Here is a 24679-nt window from a genome sequence, read left to right as displayed (position 1 = left end):
AAATTGGTATTTGCATGCTTTTGATTTCCTAAAAGGAAGATCCGAATTTTTAGCAAATATAAAAGGTTGGAATCATGACATTTTTGGTAACATTACTAATAAAAAAAGAGATTGGTGGCTAGAATTAATGGAATCCAAATTGCTCTAGCTAAAAAACAATCTGCCTTTCTTGTTAAGTTAGAAAAAGAACTTCTTTTTGAATTAAATCATATTTATCATAGAGAACGTGTTATTTATGCTCAAAAATCTGGTCTTGATTGGAGGAAAAATGCTGATTGCAACACAAAATATTTTCACTTAATTGCTAATGTTAAAAAATCTAGAGGAAAAATTCTTTCTTTACAAAATAATGAGGGTGTTTGGATAACTGATTTAATGATTTTAAAAGATATGGCTAGATGTTATTTTCAAGATATTTTTAAGAGTTTGGATGTTAATCTTGATCTGATGGAATTCTATCATTACCCTAAGACTAATTCAACTGTTTCTAATCCTAGTTTTCATCTTCCCCCAACCAATCTGGAAATAAAATCTATCCTTTTCTAAATGGACCCTATAAAATCCTCGGGACCTGATGGCTTGCAGCCTATATTTCTCCAACATCACTGGTCTACCCTTGGTGCTTCCATTACTAATTTCATCTCTGACTGTTTCATTAAGGGGTCTTTTCCTAATGCTATCAATGACTCTTATATCTCTCTTATTCCTAAATGTGACTGCCCTATTACTATGAAGGATTTTAGACCCATAGGTTTATGTAATTCCATTTACAAACTTATTACTAAATGTATTTCTAATCGGTTAAAACCTATTATGGATGATCTTATAAGTCCTTTTCAGTCTAGCTTCATTCCTAATAGATCCATTGAGGAAAACATCATTATAATTAAAGAGGTAGCTCACCATTTTAATAAGGCTTCTAATAAAGCTAACCTAATGGCTCTGAAGATTGATCTTTCTAAGGCTTTTGATTGCCTTGAATGGAGTTTTATTAAAGACACTCTTCTTAGTATTAATCTTCCTTCTAATATTGTTAATTTAATCATCAGTTGCATTTGTACCCCTAAGATTTCTCTTCTGTGGAATGGGGAAATCACTGAGTCTTTTTCTCCAACTAGAGGGATAAGACAAGGTGACCCTCTTTCTCCTTACATTTTTGTCTTATGCCTTGATCGGCTTTCCTGTATGATTCAAAATAAGGTTGATAATGGTTCTTGGAAACCAATGAAAATTGCCAAAAATATTAATATATCACACCTTTTTTATGCCGATGATGTCTTTTTTTTTTGTAAGGCTACTTGTAGACACCTAAAAATGTCTCCCCAAAACCAAACCCGATGATGAACACCTTTCACCGCCGTTATTAGTCGGGTTGAGTATTTAATCTTTGGAGTTCTTAAATCCATGTTTCTACCCAATACATTTCATAAACCAATCCATTTCCTAGCTCATTTCCCTAAACCATAACTTACTTTCCACTTTCCATATCCACATTACGAAACCGAGCTGAACTGATTTCATGGCTATATAATTTTGATCTAATTATTATTTGGTTGTATAGGCCTTTCAATAAGCTTTCCAACCATATATCATAAACCCAATTCCGAGCTATAACGAAAAAGATATGAGCAAAATACTAAACTCGGCCCAAAACCGACACCCTTATACTAAAACGGTCATATCTTAAAATATATAAATTATTTTGAACTGATTCTAATTGGGTTGGAAAGTAGACTTGATAAGCTTTTCAATGATATATTATATGCCTTATTCCGAGTTACGGATCAAAAGTTATGATGATTTTAAAAATGGGTAAAAAACTGGAATCACCGCGCACAGTGCAAAAGCACCGTGTCACGGGAACTTTCCCCGTCTGACGGTGCTTTCTCCCGTCTGACGGTGCCTGGTACCGTGACACGGTACTGTGCATCGTGTCGTGGTGCCATTTTTGAAGCTTTTTCGCGTCAAATTCCACCGTGGTACGGTACCTGTTGCCGTGACACGGTATTTCCCACCGTGTCACGGTGCTGTTTCCGTGTAAATTCCGCGTCTCCCATACCGTGACACGGTGTACTGTACCGTGACACAGTAGATACTGCCGTGTCACGGTACCTGTGCCGTGTAACAGAATCTTCTCGTGTCTTTTCCGCGTAAACCCTTCAAGCGTTTTTACTCCCGTAGGTCAAATATTTCCCGCGTCACTCTAAATTTCCCCGCGTCACACTAATTTTCCCCATGACACGGTATAACCTGCCGTGTCGCGGTAGCCTTTTTTAGGGTTTTTATCTTTTTAGGGTTCCATGTGTTCCCTCTGCTCATTTTCCCAATAAATAGAACCCCCCTTTCTGCAGTTCGGGGCATCAAATCCTTCTCTCTTCCTCTCTTTTCCACCAAATATCATTCTCTCTCACCTTACACCTAAAATCATTCTCTTCTCCCTCTTTAACCTAATTTCTAGCTTTCTTATTCTTCCATAATAATTCCCCTAAGCACTCCAAGGAGTCCATATAATACCCGAAGTTCTATACTAAAACCAAGGCGTGAAAGGTATAATTAACTGAGGGTTTGGACCAAATCAACTCTACTTTTATTTAATTTAATTATTTCAATTTGATTTATTTTTATTGAAGTTACTAACAATTTATTCATGATGTAGCAATTTTAAGGAACGCGCGAAATGTGAGTAATTAATTAATTTAATTACTTATATTATTTTATATTGCTAATATCATGATTATTATTATTATTATTTGATTTGACTAACGCTATTATTGTTGAATTGCTTCCAATATTAATGTTTATTGTTCTATATTTATTGATCACCATATTGCATATTAAAGGGAATATGTAATTGAATATCACGCCTAATAAGATAATTTGGACAACCGGTTTAGGTTCCTTTAATCTTGTTGTTTAATAAAGTGATCACTAATATATTAGAATTATATGTTGCATTAATATTTAACCAATTCAGCATAATAATAGTTTGGAGCAAATTGAATCTTTGTTTGCATGCCTTTGAGATCGCAGGAATACTTTTCATAATAAGAATCGAGTAGAGGCCAATACGGGTGAATGTGACTCCATGACTCACTTCATACCATCATCCCCGATCCTCCTTTCGTGGTTCTGAACCATATGGAGTTAGTAATCTCATGGATTATGAATGGGGTGTAACCTTCACGGGTCAATCGTTGTTGCCTTTCGTTGTCCCTTAATCGTGGTTGCCTTAAATGATCCGTGAACGGTTTACAAGTTCCGTAAAAACTTGTTGGCGGCTCCCTACTTTGCTTTGTCCCTAATCGTTGTCCCTAATCGTATATGTCAATTCCCACTTCCTATGAGTACCAAGCATATTCACCACATGCTTTTACGTAGGTGCACTTCAAACGACGCCTACACTACTACTAATAACATTGAAACTATGATGGGAGTTCTTGATCATTTCAAAGCTATTTCAAGTCTTTCCATAAATATTCATAAGTCTTCAGCTATTTTTCCTAAGAAAATGAACCACAATGTTAGGAAGTCTATTTGTGATGTCTGTAATATTACTAACACTACCAATTTTGGTAAATACCTAGGAATTATTATTTCTCATAAACGTTTAAGCACCCTAGACTACTTCCCTCTTTTAGATAAGACTTGTGCTAAAATAAAAGGGTGGCAAGCCAAACTTTTAAATATGGCCGGAAGATGTACTCTTATTAAATCGGTTTTAAATTCTTACCCGGTTTATGCTATGCAAACTAACATCTTACCTATGAGTGTCATTCATGATTTGGAAAAAAAATGCAAACAATTTCTTTGGAATCGTGTTAACAGAACCAAGTATATCCCTAGAACTAATTGGAAAGTAGTTTGTGATCCTATGGGGAAAGGTGGATTAGGTATAAGGGATTTAAAATGTTGGAATATTTCCTTAATGGCTAAACTTGGTTGGAAAATTTTAACTCAAAATAATAAGTTATGGATCAACATCTTTAAAAATAAGTATTTAAAATATTCCAACTTTTTGGATTATATTCCAAAATCTACTGACTCTGTTATATGGAAAGATATTTTAGCAGGGAGGGATGTTCTAAAAAAGGGGGTCATTGTTAATATAGGTGATGGCAAAGATACCTCTCTTTGGTTTCACCATTGGATAGGTGAGTGTCCTTTGTATCTTATCCCCAATATTCATATTACTAACTCTAAAGGTCATTGGCGTGTCTCTGATATAATTAGGAATAATGAATGGTGTTTGGATAGAGTAGTTCATATCATTCCTTCTTTCATAATTCCTTTAATCCTAGCTTATCCTTTACCTAAACTAGTTCAAGTTTCTAATAGGTTAAAATGGACTCACCACCACTCAGGTTGTTTCACTATCAAATCAGCTTATAATTCCACTTTGCCCCCTTATAATCTTAACACTTCTTTCCTCTCCTCCTTTGCTTGGAAGAATTTGTGGAAAATTAGAGTTCCTTATAAATACAAAATGCTTCTTTGGAATCTTGTTAGAGATATTCTGCCAGTTGGTAGTATCCTTAAGAGAAAGCTTAATTTCCTTGACCCTATTTGCATGCGTTGTGAAGCCCCTATAGAAGATACCATCCATCTTTTCAGGGATTTTCCAAACTCTTCTGCTTTTTGGTCTTTGATTTTCTTAAAATTTAAGTCTTTAAATGTAGATTTACAAAGGTTTTACAACACTACTCTAACTGACTGGTTGGATTTTAATCTCTCAAATACTACTTCTTGGAAAAAAGTTTTCACCGTGGCTATTTGGCATATTTGGTTAACTAGGAACTCAGCCATCTTTGAACAAAAAATGAGTTTTATTCAATCTACATTTAACAAATTCTATGTGGATTACATCTTTTGTTTGAGATTAAATCAGGCTGCTACTTCGGATTCTCCATCATCTTCCACCTCTCAAAATCCAAGGCTTTGGGCTCCTCCTCAAAATGGACACTTCAAACTGAATACTGATGGGTCTTGGATTAATGTGGATAATGCTGGTGGTGGGGGAGTGATTAGGAATGACAAGGGGATCTGGGTTGCTAGCTTTGCTGCGAAGTTCAATGCTATTATTGCTGCTGCTGCTGAACTGATGGCCATAAGGGAGGGTTTGCTGCTTGCTTGGGATAAGAAGATCATGAACCTGGAACTCGAAATTGATGCTGACAGTTTGAGTAAGATGTTGAAAGACCCGAAGTCATTTGAGGATGGAGATTTGGGCAACATCATTAGGGATGTTGCAGCCCTTTTGGAAAGAAACTGGAATGTTACCATTTTTCATGCTCATAGGTGTGTTAACTACGTGGCTGACAGATTAGCCATGATGGGAAGGACTAAGTACAAGACAGGTGAGAAGGTCCCTTTCAACTACCCTCCACCTGATGTTTTCCAAACCTATGCTATGAAAATTGCTGAAGGACATGACACTTTGTCCTTTGCAGAAGCATTGCTCTCCTACTGCTGCTATCAATATCATATCTAGCTCTGATGCAGCTAGTTCTATTTACTATAATCTTATTTTCTTGTATTTAGTTTATGTATTCTGTTTGGGGATGAACTTAGATAACTCAGAGTGGTATGTTGAACCTTCTGATTATCATATTTTGGGTCTGCTGCTTGCTTCCAGATCTGTTGTTTGCTCGCAGCAGCTACCCTCCTTTTGTACTGATGATTTACATCATCTTCTTTATCTCTACTTAATATAAGCTGATGCCCCCTTTTGCGTTAAAAAAAATTTATCAAAGCATTAAATTAAATAGAATTAAAAGAATGAACGTAGCAAATTCACACTGCTTCATGTAGTGTACAATCAAATTAATAATGAAAATTTTATAATAGTCGTTTGAAATATGACTAATTTAATTTTTTATTTTTTTTTTATTATTTTTTTTTATGATTATGACGTTCATGTTAGATTAAAGATAATTAAAAAAAAGAAAGAAAGTTCATAAATTTAGTTGCATTAGTAACATTTTAATATTCTAATAATTATAATTAATTTACTAACTAGAACAATATAGCTAGTTAATAGTTACTACTACTTACCGAAGATAAAACACTCCAAGGCTCATCATAGATGAGCGGAATAACCCTAGCACCACCAGCCTCGGCAAAACTTGACATACGAGGCAGGGATGTACGAGCCATTATATTTGCGAGGATGGCTCAAGATGCCAATGACAGGTTTGTTATTGAGGTCTTTCAATGGTGGACACGACGGGGTTGTTTCACCATTGGAGATACAAATAATGGAAGAGAGGGAAAACAAGATGATAATGGAAGATACTGCAATATTTGGTTTCCACATATTGGCTAGCTACTGTTAAGACTAGTGAACTATGAAGATAAGAAGAAGACTCATTGAATTGTACCATTTTATAGGCAGAAGTTGCCTATTGATGGTTCATGGTTCATGCTAGTGGTGTCCAACATTGGTACTAGGTTCTCCATCCGTGTTTTTTTCAATTATTATTATTTTAATTTTGTGATACATAACATATGGTTTTCAAATAATACCTCTAATTTTTAATACTTAGGTCTCATTCACTTCACCTTATTTTTACTAAATTAAAATTATATTTGTTAAACTGAATTATTTTTGCTAAATTTCAATTAATTTTACTGCACTGAAATTATTTTTGCTAAATCGAAATTATTTTTTATTGATTTTCTATTATATTTTTACTCTAAAGTTACTGAATTTTTTAAAAGAACTTATTTATAATGTATTGAAATTATTTTTACTGAACTGAAGTTATTTCGATTGAACATAAATTATTTTTATCGACTTTAAATTATTTTTACATAATATTATTTTTTAAAGGTGAATAGATTAGGGTCTTACAATACTTTTTTTAAATGACCCAATTTGATCTGTCACTTGATACCCGTTTAAGCATTGACTAGATTAGGGGTGTCCATTCGGTTTTCGGTTTGGATTTAGGCCAAATCCAATCCGATCCGAATTATAATTCGGTTTTTATTTTTTAATCCGATCCGATCCGAATTACTCTTCCAATCCAATTCGAATTAAAATTCGGTTATTTTGGATCCGATCCGAAATCCGAATTAAACTAAGTTGATTTATAACGTCTAATAAACTAGTACGATAACATAAAACAGTAGTCATGATAACATAAATTGTTTAACATCAAGTCAAATTAAATTGTTTAAAATAAATAGTACAACAAAATGTGAACACTAAGAGTTCATTACAACAATTAAGTAGCAACATTTTTGTTCAAAATAAGTAGCAGCAACTTTTTGTTCAAGACTTCACCAACTTCCAACAGAAGGCAGTAGCAGGCACAACAACTTAAGAATGTTGATATCTAAATTTCGGTGTTCGGTTTTAATTGGATCCGAATAGGGTCAATCCGATCCGATCCAAAAATCCGAATTTTCAAAAAATCTCAATCCGATCCGATCCGATTTAAAGTTTGGATCCGATCCGAATTGGTAATTCGGTTTGGATTGGATTGGATTTCGGTTTTTAATCCGAATTATGACTAGATTATAAATTAAATTTGCATAAACCAAAGTAAGCTCATTCACAACCCAATCTGTTTCAAATCAACACAATTATGATCCAAAATGTTTTGAACAAAACTAACTGGTACGGAGTATGACCCGACTTGATGTGAAACCATGCTAATCTATAAATAAATATAACTAAAGTAGCAACCACTGACGTCATATTGTCCACATGGCAGCTTTACAAGAAAAATTTTCCTGCCTAAATAAAAAATGATGTCATTATATTTTTCTTTGGTTTCAAATTTAATTTCTCCTCCTCTCAATTTCTTTTTCATCAACTATTTGTATCCAATGCACACTATATGTTTCTTATATGAGGTAATTAAGTAATATGAATACATACAATATATACTCTATGTTTCAAAGAAATTTCTAATATCGTGCATCGCACGAAACTTATCTAGTATATTTTGTAACCGAACCAACTTGATAATAATCAGATTCAAACCAACCTGACTCGCTAACCAAATAAAACAATTTCAAGTCGACCCATTTCATCCCGGAACCAAATTCAAACCATCAACCCGAATTGACAGTGATAAATCTTGAAAAATCAGCGAGACTACTAACTAGAGACCACATGCATAGAGTGGATAGAACAATAATATTAAATTATTGATGGCATGAAAGAAATACACACGTGATGAAATATGCCTATGTATAAACCCTATCATTCTCAGATTCTCTGCCGATGAATAATTGTACATTTGTACACATCTTACTTACCCAGCATGTTTTATACCACAGATTTTCTTATCTTCACGGATATCTAGTAATAGTAGCCTAGTAGAAATTAATGGTGATTGCGAATTGTCACTGATATTTTGACGTACTTCCAATTAAGAATGATGTAGAAGAAATAGACTATGCAAATGTGTAACAACTTTTTATATTTATACAAATCCCTATCTTTTAAAAAGTACGAGACTACACTTATAAATAATATAAGGACAATTATATCTCAAAATGTTTGTTTATCAATAAGACCCTATTAATATATTCCTCTATTCTCTAGATGTAGGGTTTAGTGTTCCCTAAGAAAACCCTAACTATTGTATATGTGTATATATATATCTTAATGAAATAATGGACTGATCTTATCTCTCCCTATTATAAAATAAGGGGAAAAGGGAGAAGATTAGAGAGAGATGTAGATGGTAATTGTATTGTCTATATTCATCCATTTCATGACCATCTATATATATACGAGATGTGAACATTGTAACTTATATGGACAATGAAGAGTCCATTCATGAGAGGATTAATGTGGACCAATGACAAAGGAGGGTTACAAGGATGCTATTACTATCATACTTATGGTAGTCATAAAAGAGATATTTACAAGCTATAATGACCATCCATAATAACAAATTTTATAACACTCCCCCTTGGATGGTTATTATCTAAAATAGATGTAATGCGCATATATGCTGCCTCATTAAAAACCTTTCCAGGAAAAACCCTGTGGGAAAAAAACCATGGATAAGGGAAAAGAGTGCATCGCGCAATTACTCCCCCCTCATTATTATATCACTGGAGATCTTTGAGACGACACAATCCAATACGATAAACTAACTTTTTAAATGTTGTTGTCGGAAGAGCCTTAGTGAATAAGTCTGCTAAATTCTCACTTGAACAAATCTACAATACATTTATATCTCCATTCTTCTGAAGATCATGAGTGAAGAAAAATTTCGGTAAGATGTGCTTTGTTCTGTTGCCTTTGATGTATCCTTCCTTAAGTTGAGCAATACAAGCTGCGTTATCCTCATATAAAGTTGTCGGTGCCTCTTTCCTAGATGATAAACCACAAACTTCTTTTATATGTTGAATTACCGACCTTAACCATACACATTCACGACTAGCCTCGTGAATTGCTAAAATCTCAGAATGATTGGAAGAAGTAGTTGCAATGGTTTGTTTCACGGAATGCCAAGAAATGGCAGTACCACCATATGTGAACACATATCCAGTTTGTGATCGACCACTATGAGGATCAGATAAATAACCTGCATCTGCAAAACCAATCAAATTTTCTTTGGACAACTTTGGGAAAAATAAACCCATATCCTTTGTACCTTGAAGGCCAGGTAACGAAGTAAATGTTTAATCCCATTCCAATGCCTTCGGGTTGGACATGAACTAAACCTTGCTAATAAATAAACTGAAAATGATATGTCAGGTTGTGTATGACTTGCATGGTACATTAGTGCTCCAATTGCACTAAGTTATGGTACTTCAAGACCAAGAATTTCTTCATCATTTTCCCAAGGTTGGAATGGATTTTTCTCTACTTCAAGTGATCTTACAACCATAGGGCTGCTCAATGGATGTGTTGTATCTATAGAAAATCTCTTAAGAACCTTTTCTATGTATGTTGATTAATGCACAAGGATTCCATTCTCTAGGTGCTCTATTTGTTACCCCAAGCACAATTTTGTCTTTCCAAGATCTTTCATTTCGAACTCTTTCTTTAAATAATTGACAGTCACTGAAATCGATCTCTTCAAGAGTTCCAATGATATTCAATCATCAATATACACCGCAATTATAACAAATCCTGATCCAAATTTCTTTATAAAAATACATGGGTTGATAAGATCATTCTTATAACCTTCTTTTAACAAATACTCACTTAGACGGTTATACCACATACGCCTAGATTGTTTCAATCCATAAAGAGATTTGTTCAATTATACACAAAAAAGTTCTCGAGAACTAAATTTTGCTGCTTCTGGCAGCTTGAATCCTGTTGGGGTTTGACTCACCGCGGAAACAACCCCGACCCAAGACCACTGATAATTACAAAACCATAAAGCATAACAAAAACCATAAAAGGGTAAAACCGGAATTTACCTTTGAAGCGTCCTTCGCCCTCACACACGGGCTCGTACTTGAAAGCTCTAGCTCCGTAAATACCGAACCTCCAACGGTATCCACCCACAAAGGACGAACACCGACTTTTTAGGTCCGCTACCTTGGAGTTAGCAAGGTCCGACCAAAACCCAAGTGTTAATGGAGTTTAAGAGTTTTTGCCAAAATGCAATGCTCTTTCTAACTCCCACTCAAACACTTTTCTCAAAATCTCAAGATGGGTATTTATAGAGAAAATTGGGAGTGAGAATATCAATCCCATCAATGTGGGATCATGAAATTTCTCAATTTAATTTAAAGCTAAAATAAATTAAATAGGCAAGCAAGTAATAAATCAACAAGTGTCCTTATCATATGTAAAGAGAAGTGAGGACCACTTGGAGAGGAGGGGACCATACTTGCTCTCCACTCCTTCCTCTCCTTGTGCCACTTGTCCTCACACAAACACACTCCCTTCACATGCTCTCCCCAATGACTCGGCCCTAGCATCCGGCCCAACCTAGCCCCGCACACGCGAGCTGCTAGCTGCTGCCTTCTCGGCCCAGTACGCCCACGCACACAAGTGCGGGCTGCTGCTGCCGATAGGCGCTACTAGCAAGCCGTGCACATGTGCGGGTTGCTAGCAGTAGCGCGCGCCAGCAAGCCACGCAATGCTTGCGGGCTTCTGGCCGTGGCTTGCTAGCATGCCTCGCACATGGTGCGGGCTGCTAGCTTGCCTAATCCCCTAGCACTTGGGATTCCGATGCTAGGGGTATTTTAGTCATTGTTGATTTATTACTAATTTTTCCGTCTCGCCTTTTTACTATTTTGACTCGACTTCCGACGCTCTGTTTCGACGCTCTAAGCTCGAATTTCCGACGTCTAAATATTTATTACTCGGGCGACAAATTAATTTCTTCCGAATTAATTCGTCGAGTCGGTTCGTATATTTGGTTGGGTGTGACCCGAAGGGTTCAGTCAAGATTAAGCTGTAATATTAATTATACGTTAATATTACTGATCGAAAGCGGCCTCCACTCAGGCATTTGAATCACTTGACCTTACTGAATATATTAGCTTTCTAATAATTCTGAACTCGCTATCAGAATAATACACTTGTTCGAAGGACACCATTCCTTTCAAATCCTTCTAGGAGCTTCGTGTAAATGTCATTATCCAGTGGGCCATATAAATAAGCTGTGACTACATCCATTAAACGTAAGTCAAGTCCCTCTCTTATTGCCAGACTAATCAAAAATATAAAAGTAGTTGCATTCACCACAAGAGAGTACGTCTCCTCATAATCAATACCAGGTCATTGTGAGAATCCTTGTGAAACTAAACGTGCCTTATATCTTACAACTTTACCCTTTTCATTTCTCTTACGCACAAAGACCCCACTACTACAAAAAACCCCTAATAAGTCGGGCTTTTAGAGTCACTTGTACATAAGGTGCGACTTATAAACCTATTGAGTTGCCTCATACTTATTATGCGACATGTTAAGTTGGGTTTAAAATCAACAAAACACCTAACGAGTCGCCTAATATATATGAGGTGACTTGATAAGTTAACAAGTCGCCCCATATATGCATGCGACTCTATAATCCGACTTATTTGGTGGTTTAAATTAGATTTTCAAAGTCACTTGTACATAAGGTGCGACTCGAAACCCTGTCGAGTCGCCTTATAAATATTAGGCGACTCAATAGGGGAGTTTTGTTATCTATGACTTTCACCTAATGAGTCGCCTAATATGTATAAGGCGACTCGATAGGTTAATGAGTCACACCTTTTATACAGGTGACTTTAAAAATATAATTTAAGTCACCAAATAAGTTGCGTTATAGAGTCACATGCATATATGGTGCGACTTGTAAACCTATCAAGTCACCTCATGTATATTAGGCGACTCATTAGGTGCTTTGTTGATTTTAACCCCAACATAACAAGTCGCCTGATAAGTATGAGGCGACTTGATATGTTTACAAGTCGCACCTTATATACAGGCGACTCTATAAGTCCGACTTATTAGGAGCTTTATTATATGACCACTACCTAATAAGTCGCCTAATGCGTAAGACGCTACTCGATAGGTTTATTCTAAGAATGTATTTAAAATAGTTACAATATCATATATAAATGAAAAGTAACTTTGGCATAATGGCAAGAACTTCAACCTTCCAGGCAAAGAACCAGAGATCAAGCATGCTGAGTGTCATGAACACTGACATTACATGAGCTAATAAAAAAAAAGTTGGAAAAAAATGTTGATTTTTTACGTGTCGCCTCTTTCAACACAAGCAACACAATAGATTTAACCTACGGAGTCGCCTCTTTCAACACAAGCGACACAAAAGCTTAATAAATAGAGTCGCCTAACAGCTAATAGGCGACTTATATAAAAGCTATCGAGTCACCTCATAGGCGACTCCTAAAGTTGGAAGCTATTGTGTCGGTGGCTATGGAGTCGCCTTTGAAGCGACTCGTTAGGTCATTTACAGGCGACTCGATAGGGGTTTTTTGTAGTAGTGCCCATTTATATCCCACTGGCTTTACATCTTCAGGTGTACGGATTACTAGTTCGAATACTTCTCTTTTTCCAAGAGATTTTAATTCTGCTTCAATTGCATCTTTCCATTTTGGCCAATCAATTCTTTGTCTACATTTTTCAATGGATTTTGGTTCATGATCTTCATTATTATCCATAACATCTAATGCTACATTGTATGCAAAAACATCATCGACGTCGATTTGATTTCGGTTCCATGTAATTCCAGACATGATATAATTTGTTGAAATTTCTTCATTATCAGGTACTTGAATTTCTTCCTATATCATGTCTAAATTCTCTTCTGGAGATCCTTCAGAAATTGTTTCTTCAATTTGACCATCATCAATCAATGCTCCTTTTCTTTTCCAAGGATTCTTATCTTTGGAACCTATTGGTCTTCCACATTTTTGACGTGGTTTAGACTCATTAGCAAATTTATTTTGTCCTTCCGGGACATCTATTTTAAATGGAGCATTTACAGTTGGAATATGTGACTTGGTCACTCCTTTTTGGTCAGCAAACGAGTCTGGCAATCAATTCGCTAAACTTTTTAATTGAATTATCTTTTGAACTTCCAGTTCACATTGTTTAGTTCGAGGATCAAGATAGGATAATGATAATTCATTCCATTTAATTTCCTTTTCCATCTCTTTCTTTTCTCCCCCTAATGTTGGGAAAAGTGACTCGTCAAAATGACAATCTGCAAAACGAGCCGTAAATAGATCCCCTGTTGTAGGCTCAAGATATTTAATTATTGACGGGGATTCAAACCCAACATATATCCCCAACCTCCTTTGAGGACCCATCTTAGAGCGGTGTGGTGGAGCTATTGGAACATAAATCGCACATCCAAAAGTTCTTAGATGGGAAATATTTGGTTCCTGACCATAAACCAATTGTAATGGGGAGAACTTGTGATAAATTGTTGGCCTAATGCAAGTTAGCGCTGCTGCATGTAATATAGCATGTCCCCAAGTAGAAATTGGGAGATTGGATTTCATAAGCAATGGTCTAGCAATTAACTGAATACGTTTAATTAATGACTCTGCCAGACCGTTTTGTGTATGAACATGAGCTACAGGATGTTCAACATTTATCCCAATGGACATGCAATAATTATTGAAAGCTTGATGTGTAAAGTCACCAACATTATCAAGCCGAATAATCTTAACGGGAGTATCTTGAAAATGTGCCCGTAATTTAATCAATTGGGCAAGTAATCTCGCAAACGCCGGGTTACGAGTTGATAACAAAGACACATGTGACCATCTAGTTGATGCATTAATTAAAACCATAAAATATCTAAATGGTCCACTTGGGGGATGTATGGGCCCACAAATATCTCCTTGTATACGGTCCAGAAAACTAATTGATTCAAAATTAATTTTAGCTGGTGATGGAAGAATTATCAACTTGCCTTCTAAGGAAACAGCACATGAAAAATTATTATGAAGAATCTGCTGGCTCTTCAATGAATGTCCACATGAATTCGTAATTATTTTTCGCATCATTATTGAACCGGGATGACCTAACCGGTCATGCCAAACAACAAAATTATAGAAGTTTACTATAGCATGAGTTTCAATAGTATTGATTTTTGTGTAGTGCAAATCACTATTGAGAATGTAGGGAGTTTCTCCAAAAACATGTTTTGTGCCTTGAGTTATATTCGTGATTTGAAGGAATTCATTATTTTCTTCGTTGATTGTCTCAATATGATAACCATTGTTGCGAATATCCTTAAAACTTAATAAATTTCTTTGAGACAATGGAGAGTATAAAACATCAATTATTTCAATTTCAGTTCCTCAAGGCAATTTTAAAATAACGACATACAATATTAAGTTTTTTAACCAACGCAAGTAAGAAATTAGTTTACATTTAAGCAATTTTTAGAGAAATGGTCATGTGAGTGACAAAATCTTAATAAACCTTGTCTCTTGTACAATTGTGCTTTTGATTTGATTAACAAACTAAACGGCGCTGGAGTAGTAAACTAGGCGCTCATCACGAATTCACATCCCTTCTTCACAAATTCCAATTTCCAGAATCTCTTCTTCAGATTCCTCGCTAAAATTCGACGCAAAACATGTTCAACACCACCAACAACAACAACAGCATCTCAATCCCAGTTTCCGACGAAGATTCCGATGAATACACGGCAAGAATGAGAGCTCGAGTCCGCCGAAAACGGAAGAAATCCGCAAACTTCCGATCTAACGCCGAATTAACTCGTCGAATCGTTAGGAAGCTTGCTAAATGGTGGCCTCTCCTGGTTTTCCTTCCTGCTATGGCGTTGCTTCTTTTCGAAGCTTCTCGACTCGGCCGGAGACACAGTCTTGATGCGTTAAACCATGAAAGTAAATTGAATTTTACTCGGACGATGCTGGATTCACATGTAGATGGGAAATTGAATCGTCTGGATCCTGTTTATCATAATGTCGGTGGTGCTAAAGAGCGTAAGTTGCTTTTGATTGATTAATTAAAGTATTGTAGGATTTTATTGTGATTTTGAATCAATGGTTTATTAGTTTGTTGTTTTTTGTGATATTGTTTGCTTTTTAAATTCGGATTATCATCGTTTTATGGTAATGATTTTGCACGATGGAAAACAAACGGTTGATTTTAAGATCACAATGAGAAAGCAAGAACTTCTGATGATCAGAATGTAGGTGTGAAATTAGTATTATATTTAAGTTTCAATTTATCAGCATTCTTTGTTGTTCCAATTTGGCCTAGTTAGCGACCGATCCCAGTTCATGTTTCAGGTAAAATTTCCGGAATTTGTTTGTTATGAAATTTAAGTAATGTTGTTCCGTTCAAAACTCGATTAATGGGTTTTACAAGTTAGGGGTAAGGTTTTGTTTATTTAGATCTTTGTAGGCTAGATAGATGCAGGATCAATTGTGAAATTCAGACCAGAACTTGTTCATTGTGGTAAATTTGTAACATAAGATTTTTATTTTTTTTTGTTACGTTAGGCCATTTATGTTATTTAGTAGATCATATATTTGTTCTACCTGTACTAGAATGTGACTAATGTTCTCTCCATCATAGGAAAATTAGCTAATAGAGATCAGGCTCTTATTAACATGTGGGGCTTGTAGTATTGTAAGGATCGGCAATATGTGCAACATTTTTGCTGCTTTTGAGAAATTATGCGTGCTATGTGAAGTTTAAAGTATTGTAATGTGATATTTTGAAGCAAGGGATTGGTGGATGGTTGCTTGTTCTAGTCTTTGTGAAGTGTGTCTTTACTGTGGGAAGTGCTACGAATCACATACTTGTATTTAGATTGCATTTTCTTTTCGTCTTAAAAAGAAATTAGTTAACAGCAAACCTGATAAGTGTGGGGTTATACTCTTCTGAGTGAATTGTCTGGTTTGTCCCCGTTTTTGTTTGTAAAAAAGATTAGTTAGCTGCTTGCTCTTATATCATGTGTTGTTTATTATCAGATATTTGCAACCGTTATGCTGTTGTTCCTCTTATTCTTAGTGTTATGATTTAATCACTCTAGCTGCCTGGACACAGTTGGACTTCTTATGAGCCAGGCTCTTGGGTCTGGTCATCAGAAAAGAAAAGAAAATTAGATAGTTAACCGTGGAGATAAAAATATTGCTATAAAAGTTTTCTGTCTTTTCCATGCACCTTTTATATGGGCGGCTAGTATATCAATCTTTAGTGTAAATCTGTTGGTTGTATCAGGTTGCTTGCCAATCCTGTCAGCTGAAGATCTTGAGATTCTGGATATTCCTGCGGAATTGAAAGGTTCAAAAGGCCCTGTTAAGAATGTGATATATATTTCAGAAGATAATGACCCTTATGCCAGAGAAAATTCAACATTTTCTTTTCAGAAAAGAAAACCTGGAAGATCTAGCTTATTTACAGGGTACCAATCACTAGTTCAAAGGGAGAAGAGTTTCAAGGTTGGTTGTTACAACTAAATGTCTTTGCTCTTGACGTGATGAGTTGGATGCTACTCTATTCACATGAATATAAAATAGATCATTAGGCTTATGAAAATAATAAATCTAAACCTTTTCTGTCAGCACTGTGTAAGCATGTGGGAGCTGTTTTGGTTGAGAGTAATAAACCATTCACCACAATTCACATGAAAATAAAATGGAAAATAGGCATTTGACAAATATAAAATTGAATCTCTTGTGTCAGCATTGCATTAGAATCTCGGGTCTGTTTGGTACTTTGGTTAGGGGTGATGATGAAAAACTGAAAGGGAAAGAGAATCACCCTTACCAACTCGCAATTAGCTCTTGCCCACCCTCAACTCTACCCACCAGTCCACTGTCCACTCATCCCATATCATCACCTGAATCCGACAATCAAGATATATAAAGAGAGGATAAGGGGGCAACCAATCATTCTTGTCCAACCACCACCACTGTTCTGATCTACGCAATGGCGATATTTTAGTTCACCCTACCTTTCTCCACTACCCATTTAGAAATTTATGAAAGAAAAAGAGGAGAGAGAGAGACATTTTGGAAATCAGAATGCCGATTAGAGATAGTGATGGCAGAACTTATAAAAACAGTTCCTCCTATTATATAAACTACAGTACCTAGCTAATAGCATATTAAAATTCTCTCTGAAGAAAATCACCTGAGTAATTTCTCTTCCACTATTGTGTATTATTATAAAAAAAAAAAAAAAAAAAAAAAAAAAAAAAAAAAAAAAAAAAAAAAAAAATCTTGATCTTGAATTAGCCTGTTTGCCAAGGTCCTTGCACTGATTCCAGTTTACATGTATATTTTCCTTGTGTTTTATTTTTATGCCTGAATGTTGAATAGCTGTACAGATGAGTTTCAGCTAATATTATAATCCAATGTTTCACTGTTTATTCATATTCAGGTGACTGAAACTCCTATGGTGCATTGTGGTTTCTATAGTGAAAATGGAGGATTTAAGATGTCACTTGAGGATGAAAAATATATGCAAACTTGCAAGGTTGTTGTCTCTACTTGTGCATTCGGTGGTGGGGATGATCTTTATCAACCTATAGGGATGTCGGGGGCATCCCTTCAAAAGGTTTGAATCAATTCTTTTCTTAGATTGAGGGACACATGAGTTCTTTTTAATTTTTTACCCTGTGCTTATTTGGTTGCGCTGCTTTCAGGTCTGTTATGTTGCCTTTTGGGATGAGATCACCCTTGCTACACAGGAAGCACAGGGGAGGAAAATTGGTGATGATCATTATATTGGCAAGTGGCGGATTGTGATTGTCAAGAATCTCCCTTTCCCTGACCAGCGGTTGAATGGTAAAATTCCTAAGGTAGTGTAACTATTTCTCCATGCTACGTTATAACTTTGCAAATATGTGGACAATGTCCTTGCCTAAGGTTCCCATGGATGCTTAGCATGTTTAACTGTTTGTCACAGCACGTGAGGCTCATAATCTTTAAGACTCTTAACTGATATCTGTAGGAAAGAAACCCTTATTGACCTCCTATGTTGCACAGAAATGTAATTATTGGCCTTATTTCCAAAAAGGAACGTTTCCCTTTGAAATGTCCAGAAATATATAATTATTGGCCGGGGTTACTTTTTCTGTGGAGAGGGAGGAATTACATATCCTGTCCTAAGAAAAGCTCCCTTCCACAAATAGACCCACCCCATTACTAAATTACTAATGTGACAAACTTCCCAACCTACTCTCCATGATTACTAATTTACACTAGTGATCTCTGATGCAATAACTATCTATGGCATGTATTGCATCGCCAGTATCTAGTTTCCCCTCCCATCTACTTTCTTCCTCCATGTTATTTTTAGTGGTTTGAAAATTCATTTGAAAGACAAGAGGTAGGGAAAAGAGAGACAAAAAGAAGGATGGGGCAGGGAAACCAGTATAAAGTATTGGACTGAGCAGATTTTATTAATTAATCTACTACTTTAACACATTGAGCTGTTGATTTTCCTTAAAAACATAGTACTACCTCCGTTTCATAGTGGTGTTAATATTTTACCTTTTCACGCTTGCCAATGTAATACTTAGAGCAATAATATTAGAATTGTGTATTCATAAAAATTAGGAAAATTGGCTTAAAATAATACCAACTATCAACGGTGTGTGCAAAATAATACGAACTCAACTATTTGCTTCTAGCGGTACCACCTTTAATAATATATGTGGAAAATAGTACGCCGGTCACGGGAAAAGTATTTTGAGGAATATTCCGTCTATATTTATTATTATTATTATTAGGCAAATTTGTCAAAAAAAACCTTTTAAATGCACCATTTTGCGAAAAAAAACCTTTTAAAAGCTTTTTGGCAAAAGAAAACCTGAAGTTTAATTTTTTTTGTTGAAGACAAACTGTGCCTCTAATTCACTTGATTAAGTTCTAATTTTTCCTAATTACTATTTTACTCTCACTTAATTAGCCATTTAATAACTAAATTAATTTATAAACAAATGTAATAATAAAAACCACCAGCCAGCCACCAGCCGTATCACCAGCCCTCCTCTGGCAGGTGGACCCCCTCCACCCTAACTGAGCCGCCGCCCTGAACCGCCGGCGGGCCCTCTCCCTTTCCCCCTTACCCCAGCTGCAATCCTCCCCCTTCCTTTAACCCAAAACCCGGAAATCCCGACAAACCCCCTTATGCGGATGCGGGTGGTGGCTTCGGAGAGGGATTGGGGTTTTGGAGAAAGGGAGCGGTCGACGAGTTCTGTCCAAGGAAGGCCTTGGGAGTAGCCGTCTTTGACTTGGTCGGAGAGGCGGGTAATGAAGGAGCGGAATGCGGGGGTGGCGATGGGTGGGTCGGAGATGGTGGCAGAGGTGGATTGTGGAGATGGTTCGAAGGTTGTGCTGGTGGTGAAGTGATGTGGCGGCAACGGAAAGAGAGAGGGAGAGAGAGAGTGAGTCAAGGAGAGCGTGAAGTACCTGCTTGGTGTTAGGGTTTAGGGAGGGGGAGGGTTGCAGCAACTAGCGGGGGTAACGGTAAAGGTAGGAGGGTCGCTTGGAGGTCGAGCTGAGGTGGGTCGCCGGGAGTAAAGGGTTCAAGGCGGCGTCTCGGTGGAGGGGAGGGGGCTGCTGCCTGGGAGGGGGAAAAGGAGGGAGTGGGTGGCTGGTGGTGGGGGTGGTGGTTTTTGGGTTTTTTTTTAGTTATAAATTAAGTTAATTAATAAATGGCTAAGTGAGAGTTAGGGAATAATTAGAAAAAATTAGTGCTTAATTTAGTGAATTAGAGGCATTAGGTTGTTTTCAACAAAAAAATTCACAATCGGGTTTCCTTTTGCTAAAATGTTAAATTTCGGGTTTTCTTTTGCCAAAAAGCTTTTAAAAGGTTTTTTTTCGCAAAATGGTGCATTTAAAAGGTTTTTTTTTGACAAATTTTCCTTATTATTATTATCATTATCATTATCATTATCATTACTATTACGGAGTATTTTTATCTTTTGTTATTAATGTTCTGTTTTTTCTTGTCAAAATACATACTTCTTTGTTATTTATTTATTTTTTTTTGAATTGAATATGTATTTAACTTCTTTTCAAAATATCTATAGTAATTTCTAATACAACATTACCACTCAATAGTAAGTAGGGTATTTAAATACATTATTATTTTGATATAGTTAGTTTAAAAAACAAAAAAATTTCCCTACATTATGTCGGTGAATGTGGAGAATTTTGGATTTTTGAAACTAATCATATTAGTATAATAATGCATTTAAATAACGTATTTACTATTGTGTGATAGTAGAAATTACCAAAGCTATTTTGAAAAAAAAAATTAAAAACATATTGACAAGTTTTTTTTTTTTTTTTTTTTTTTTAAAAAAAAAAAAAAAAAAAAAAAAAAAAAAAAAAAAAAAAAAAACCAAACAAAAATTTAGAAGAAATTGTTAACATAATGTATTTTGAAAAGAAAACAGAAAATTAATTAAAATAAAATAATAATTAAATAGACGAAATATTCCTCGAAATACTTTTTCGATGAACGTCATACTATTTTGCACATATAGTACAAAAGGTGGTACCGCTAATAGCAAATAGTTGAGTTCGTATTATTTTGCACACACCGCTGATAGTTGGTATTATTTTAAGCCAATTTTCCTAAAAATTATTATAAGTTGATATTCTGAAAATATATATTGAGATGAATATAACAAGACCACACATGATTATATTTTCATTATGTAGCAATCATAAACTCAATCAATCAAAGCCTTAATCCCATAAGTGGGGTCGGCTAACATAACCAAATTATTGATTGATTGATAGATCATAAACTATGGTCTAAGTGTAGTTTATAAATTGTGATAAAATTCAAAATATTAACATCAATATGCGACAGCGGTAGTATTTTCTTTGTATCTCCTTCAAAGTGTGTTTAGGTTGGTTTAAGTAATATAATGCTAGAGATCTACAAAAAATACTTCATTATTTTGTGAAGACTAACATAAAATATGATATATAATTCGTATATAATAAGATTTTTTTTTTTTTTTTTTTTTTTGGTTGAGATTTTACATTGATCCTTTTTCTTGCATTTGAGTTTCTGATTTCCGTTTCTATATCTGTGTGTAGATGACCACATCATATGATATTTTATTTCCTAATTTTATTTTTCTAGTGTTATCTTTTTGTTTTCCATGTCAATATTATTTTAGTATAAATCTTAGGATAAACAATTAAACGGTTAAACCGTTTCATCTCTAATAAATATACACCTTTTACTCTAAGGGCTTGTTACTGAATTGAGCTGATTGGAGCTGACTGAATGGAGCTGAATTGATGAACTGAATATTTTATGAGAGAAGGAAATTAGCAGCTGAACTGAACTGAAATTAAGCTGAACAAGCCCTAAGAGTATTCTCATGAAAGTCACCCCATATCTGATAAATAGTCGCGGAGTTATTTTGGTGTTCCATGCTTGTGTCTTACTTTAGAACAACTCAAATAGTCTAATGTGGTTCGTTTATTGCTTTTGTATCTTCATGTACAATGGTACAAAACTCGTGAATGGGACATGGATGTCTTAGTGTGGCATGGATTGCTTGATTTTAAACTCGTGTAAACGATACCTCTATTCTGGTGCAAAGTTTTTATTTTTATTTTTTTAAAATAAAACCAACTTCATTTTCTGATTAATAGGGGTGTTATTGGAGTTGTAAACTTGTAATGTTGTATTTGGAAAAGCACATGCTGAACTTGACCAGTGCCTGTTCGTAACAAAATAATCAGACTTGACACACTGACCTAGAATAGCTAATGGCTACTCAAGTCTTTAGTACTAAGGGAATTCAGGGTTTGGGAGGAAATTCAGAGTTTAGCTTCTTTAAGTTTCTGAGTATTTTGGTAGGTGTATTTCCTGCTTGTGTCTGTTGTATCTTCCCCCCGTCTTTGTGCTGCTTTGATGATGATTTCCAATCTTCCTTCTCAAGCAAGGTTAATATATTTCTTGCCAATGGATAAGCTCTAAATTGCCAGTTGGAACTCTGTTATCTCTCTTCCTTGATCTTTGTTTTACTCTGAGGTCTTGGATCTTGTGGCATCTCGTTGTGGCTTTGTTTCTGGTCTCTCACTTCACTGACACAAAATAGTCTGATGCCTTTCCTTGTGTGTTTAGTGTTTAAGATCTTGTTCTTCAATAAATATTACTTATTTTTTAATTTCTTTTGTTAGATGTTGGGCCATCGGTTGTTTCCAAATGCATTATATTCCATTTGGGTTGATTCAAAGTCTCAGTTTAGGAGGGATCCCTTGGGTGTTCTGGAAGCACTGCTTTGGCGATCAAACTCTGTGCTTGCAATTTCACAGCATGGCGCTCGCAGTAGTGTGTATGATGAGGCTAAGGCTGTTGTCAAGAAAAATAAGGCAACCCCAGAGGAAGTAGAGGTGCAACTTACTCAATACCGCCTTGATGGTCTTCCTGAAGACAAAAGATTTAATGGAAGGAAAGGTATGATGCTGCCTTACCCCATAGAACTTTTCATGTGTTTACTTGATGCTATGAATTATTAATATCTGAGGCCTCTGATAATCTTATCTATGTCAGATAATTTGTTTATGTGTGCTAGTAAGTGGAATTTCCCAACCTATGGCTCCTTCAATATGCCAATCTTGCTAATAAAGTTGAGTTTTAGATTGGTTTCTCATTCATGAAATTTATTCTTTTTGCAGCTCTAGCTGAAGCTTCCATCATTGTTAGGGAACACTCACCCTTAACCAACTTGTTCATGTGCCTTTGGTTCAACGAAGTGGTTCGCTTTACATCCCGGGATCAGCTTAGCTTTCCTTATGTTCTCTGGCGGCTGAAAGTCCTGAATGATATTAACATGTTCCCTGTATGCACCCGCAAAGATCTTGTTAATAGTATGGGACACATACGCAAGGCAAAACCATTAGTCACTTGAACTGCAGTTAAAATTCTTTCACAATTCTTTTTTAAGCTCTTTTTGGAGCTTGATAGAAAGCAGATTGTAGACACATTGACTGCTGACATGTTACATCAACCTTTATAAATTGGAGCCCGAGAATGGAAATGGTATTCTACTTTACCTTACAGTTCCTAGCCTCCCTACCATGGCCAGTGCTGTGAGCTGCAGAATGTATGATGATGCAGCAAGCCTCATTCTTTCAAATTTAACTGGTTTGGCATCCATGAAAGTCAAAGAGAAAGGACAGAAACCTAGAGTGTACATTTTACATTGTAAATCTTATTTTATTTGAATATTTTTTTCTCTTATATTTTTGTATGTGAAGTAGGCTATTCATTTGTTTAACTATACAATTGCCTTAGATTAGTTGATTTGAGAGTTTGTGATCTAACTAGCTTATGGTCCATAATTGTTTTGATGAACACTTGTAATATCAGGAAAGGAAAAAAAAAAAGTATTTTCTCTGTTCCTTTTCTTTTACATTGTTTCCCTTCGCATTTATGTGTGAATTTAATCTTGTGTGTGCATGCGCGTGTACTAGAATTTTATCTATTTTTCAGGTTAGTTATTCATTTAATAGAGTTGGGTTTGATTGGCTACATGTAAGAAAAATAATTCTCCCGGACCGTTCCTTTTTTATTTTAGAAAGATGTTATGTATCTCCTACATATATAAGAAGTAGCTCTTTATTCTAATGTTCCTGTTCTTTGAAACGAATAATTCTGGTAAGTGTGCGGGTTTTTGTTCTCAACATTTGTTAGATGGTTGAGCACAAGACCTTTCTCAACATTTGTTCTCTATTGTAATGATGTAAGGTTTGGGTAAGGGCTGGTCATCTGTTGGCATAGGCAAGTGATGAGTTTCTATGACTCGAATTCATGTATCTGATCCTTATATACTCCATTCAGGCAGGCTTACTTATGTTTCTGAATAAGAAGAAGCACTGTAATATTTTTATGAACCATTGCCATGGGATGATCTTAGCAATTTTCAATGGACTATTTTCAGTTCTTTTCCTTTTCTGCTGTCTGCAGCATCTGCATCGTTTTTTAGAAAAAAGTATGCCTTGCAAACTACACCCTTATTTACGATTTTGCTATGCTGGAAATGTATTCAGCCTTTCTGCTCAATTCGAAAAGCTGTATTGGCCCAAACTCAACATCCTTTAGGAAACTAACTATTTAGGCTGCAAAGCTTCAGTACGAGTGAAAATCAAGCAAGCTAAATATAGGGAGAACCAAACTCAACATCCTTTAGAATTTTATGTATGCATGCTAATCTAGGCTCTTTCAATCTAAATTCTATAGTTTGCTTTTATAATAATT

At 35.6% G+C, this 24679-nt stretch overlaps 1 protein-coding gene across 1 annotated transcript; it reads left to right on the top strand.

Annotated features, from left to right (window-relative positions):
* The first annotated feature begins 14914 nt into the window (after positions 1-14914).
* Positions 14915-23810, top strand: LOC145614777 (putative hexosyltransferase MUCI70). Its single transcript, XM_081669841.1, has 6 exons — positions 14915-15408; positions 16655-16875; positions 17819-17995; positions 18084-18239; positions 22600-22876; positions 23098-23810. Exons 1-6 carry the CDS (start codon positions 15039-15041, stop codon positions 23328-23330), a joined length of 1434 nt encoding a protein of 477 aa, XP_081525967.1. The 5' UTR covers positions 14915-15038; the 3' UTR covers positions 23331-23810.
* Positions 23811-24679: the final 869 nt, after the last annotated feature.

Source organism: Chenopodium album, chromosome 25 (assembly GCF_948465745.1).
Source record: "Chenopodium album chromosome 25, dcCheAlbu1.1, whole genome shotgun sequence".
Lineage (NCBI taxonomy): Eukaryota > Viridiplantae > Streptophyta > Magnoliopsida > Caryophyllales > Amaranthaceae > Chenopodium > Chenopodium album.
Note: the sequence above shows the minus strand (reverse complement) of the source record. Positions and strands in the feature narration are given on the sequence as shown.

What these genes read in the sequence shown, in the direction of transcription:
- LOC145614777 (XM_081669841.1), top strand. Translation starts at nt 15,039, where the DNA reads ATGTTCAACACCACCAACAACAACAACAGCATCTCAATCCCAGTTTCC. An exon ending in TGAATGGTAAAATTCCTAAG is followed by an intron (nt 18,240 to 22,599) that starts GTAGTGTAACTA and finishes TTCTTTTGTTAG; the next exon opens with ATGTTGGGCCATCGGTTGTT. An exon ending in AAGATTTAATGGAAGGAAAG is followed by an intron (nt 22,877 to 23,097) that starts GTATGATGCTGC and finishes TTCTTTTTGCAG; the next exon opens with CTCTAGCTGAAGCTTCCATC.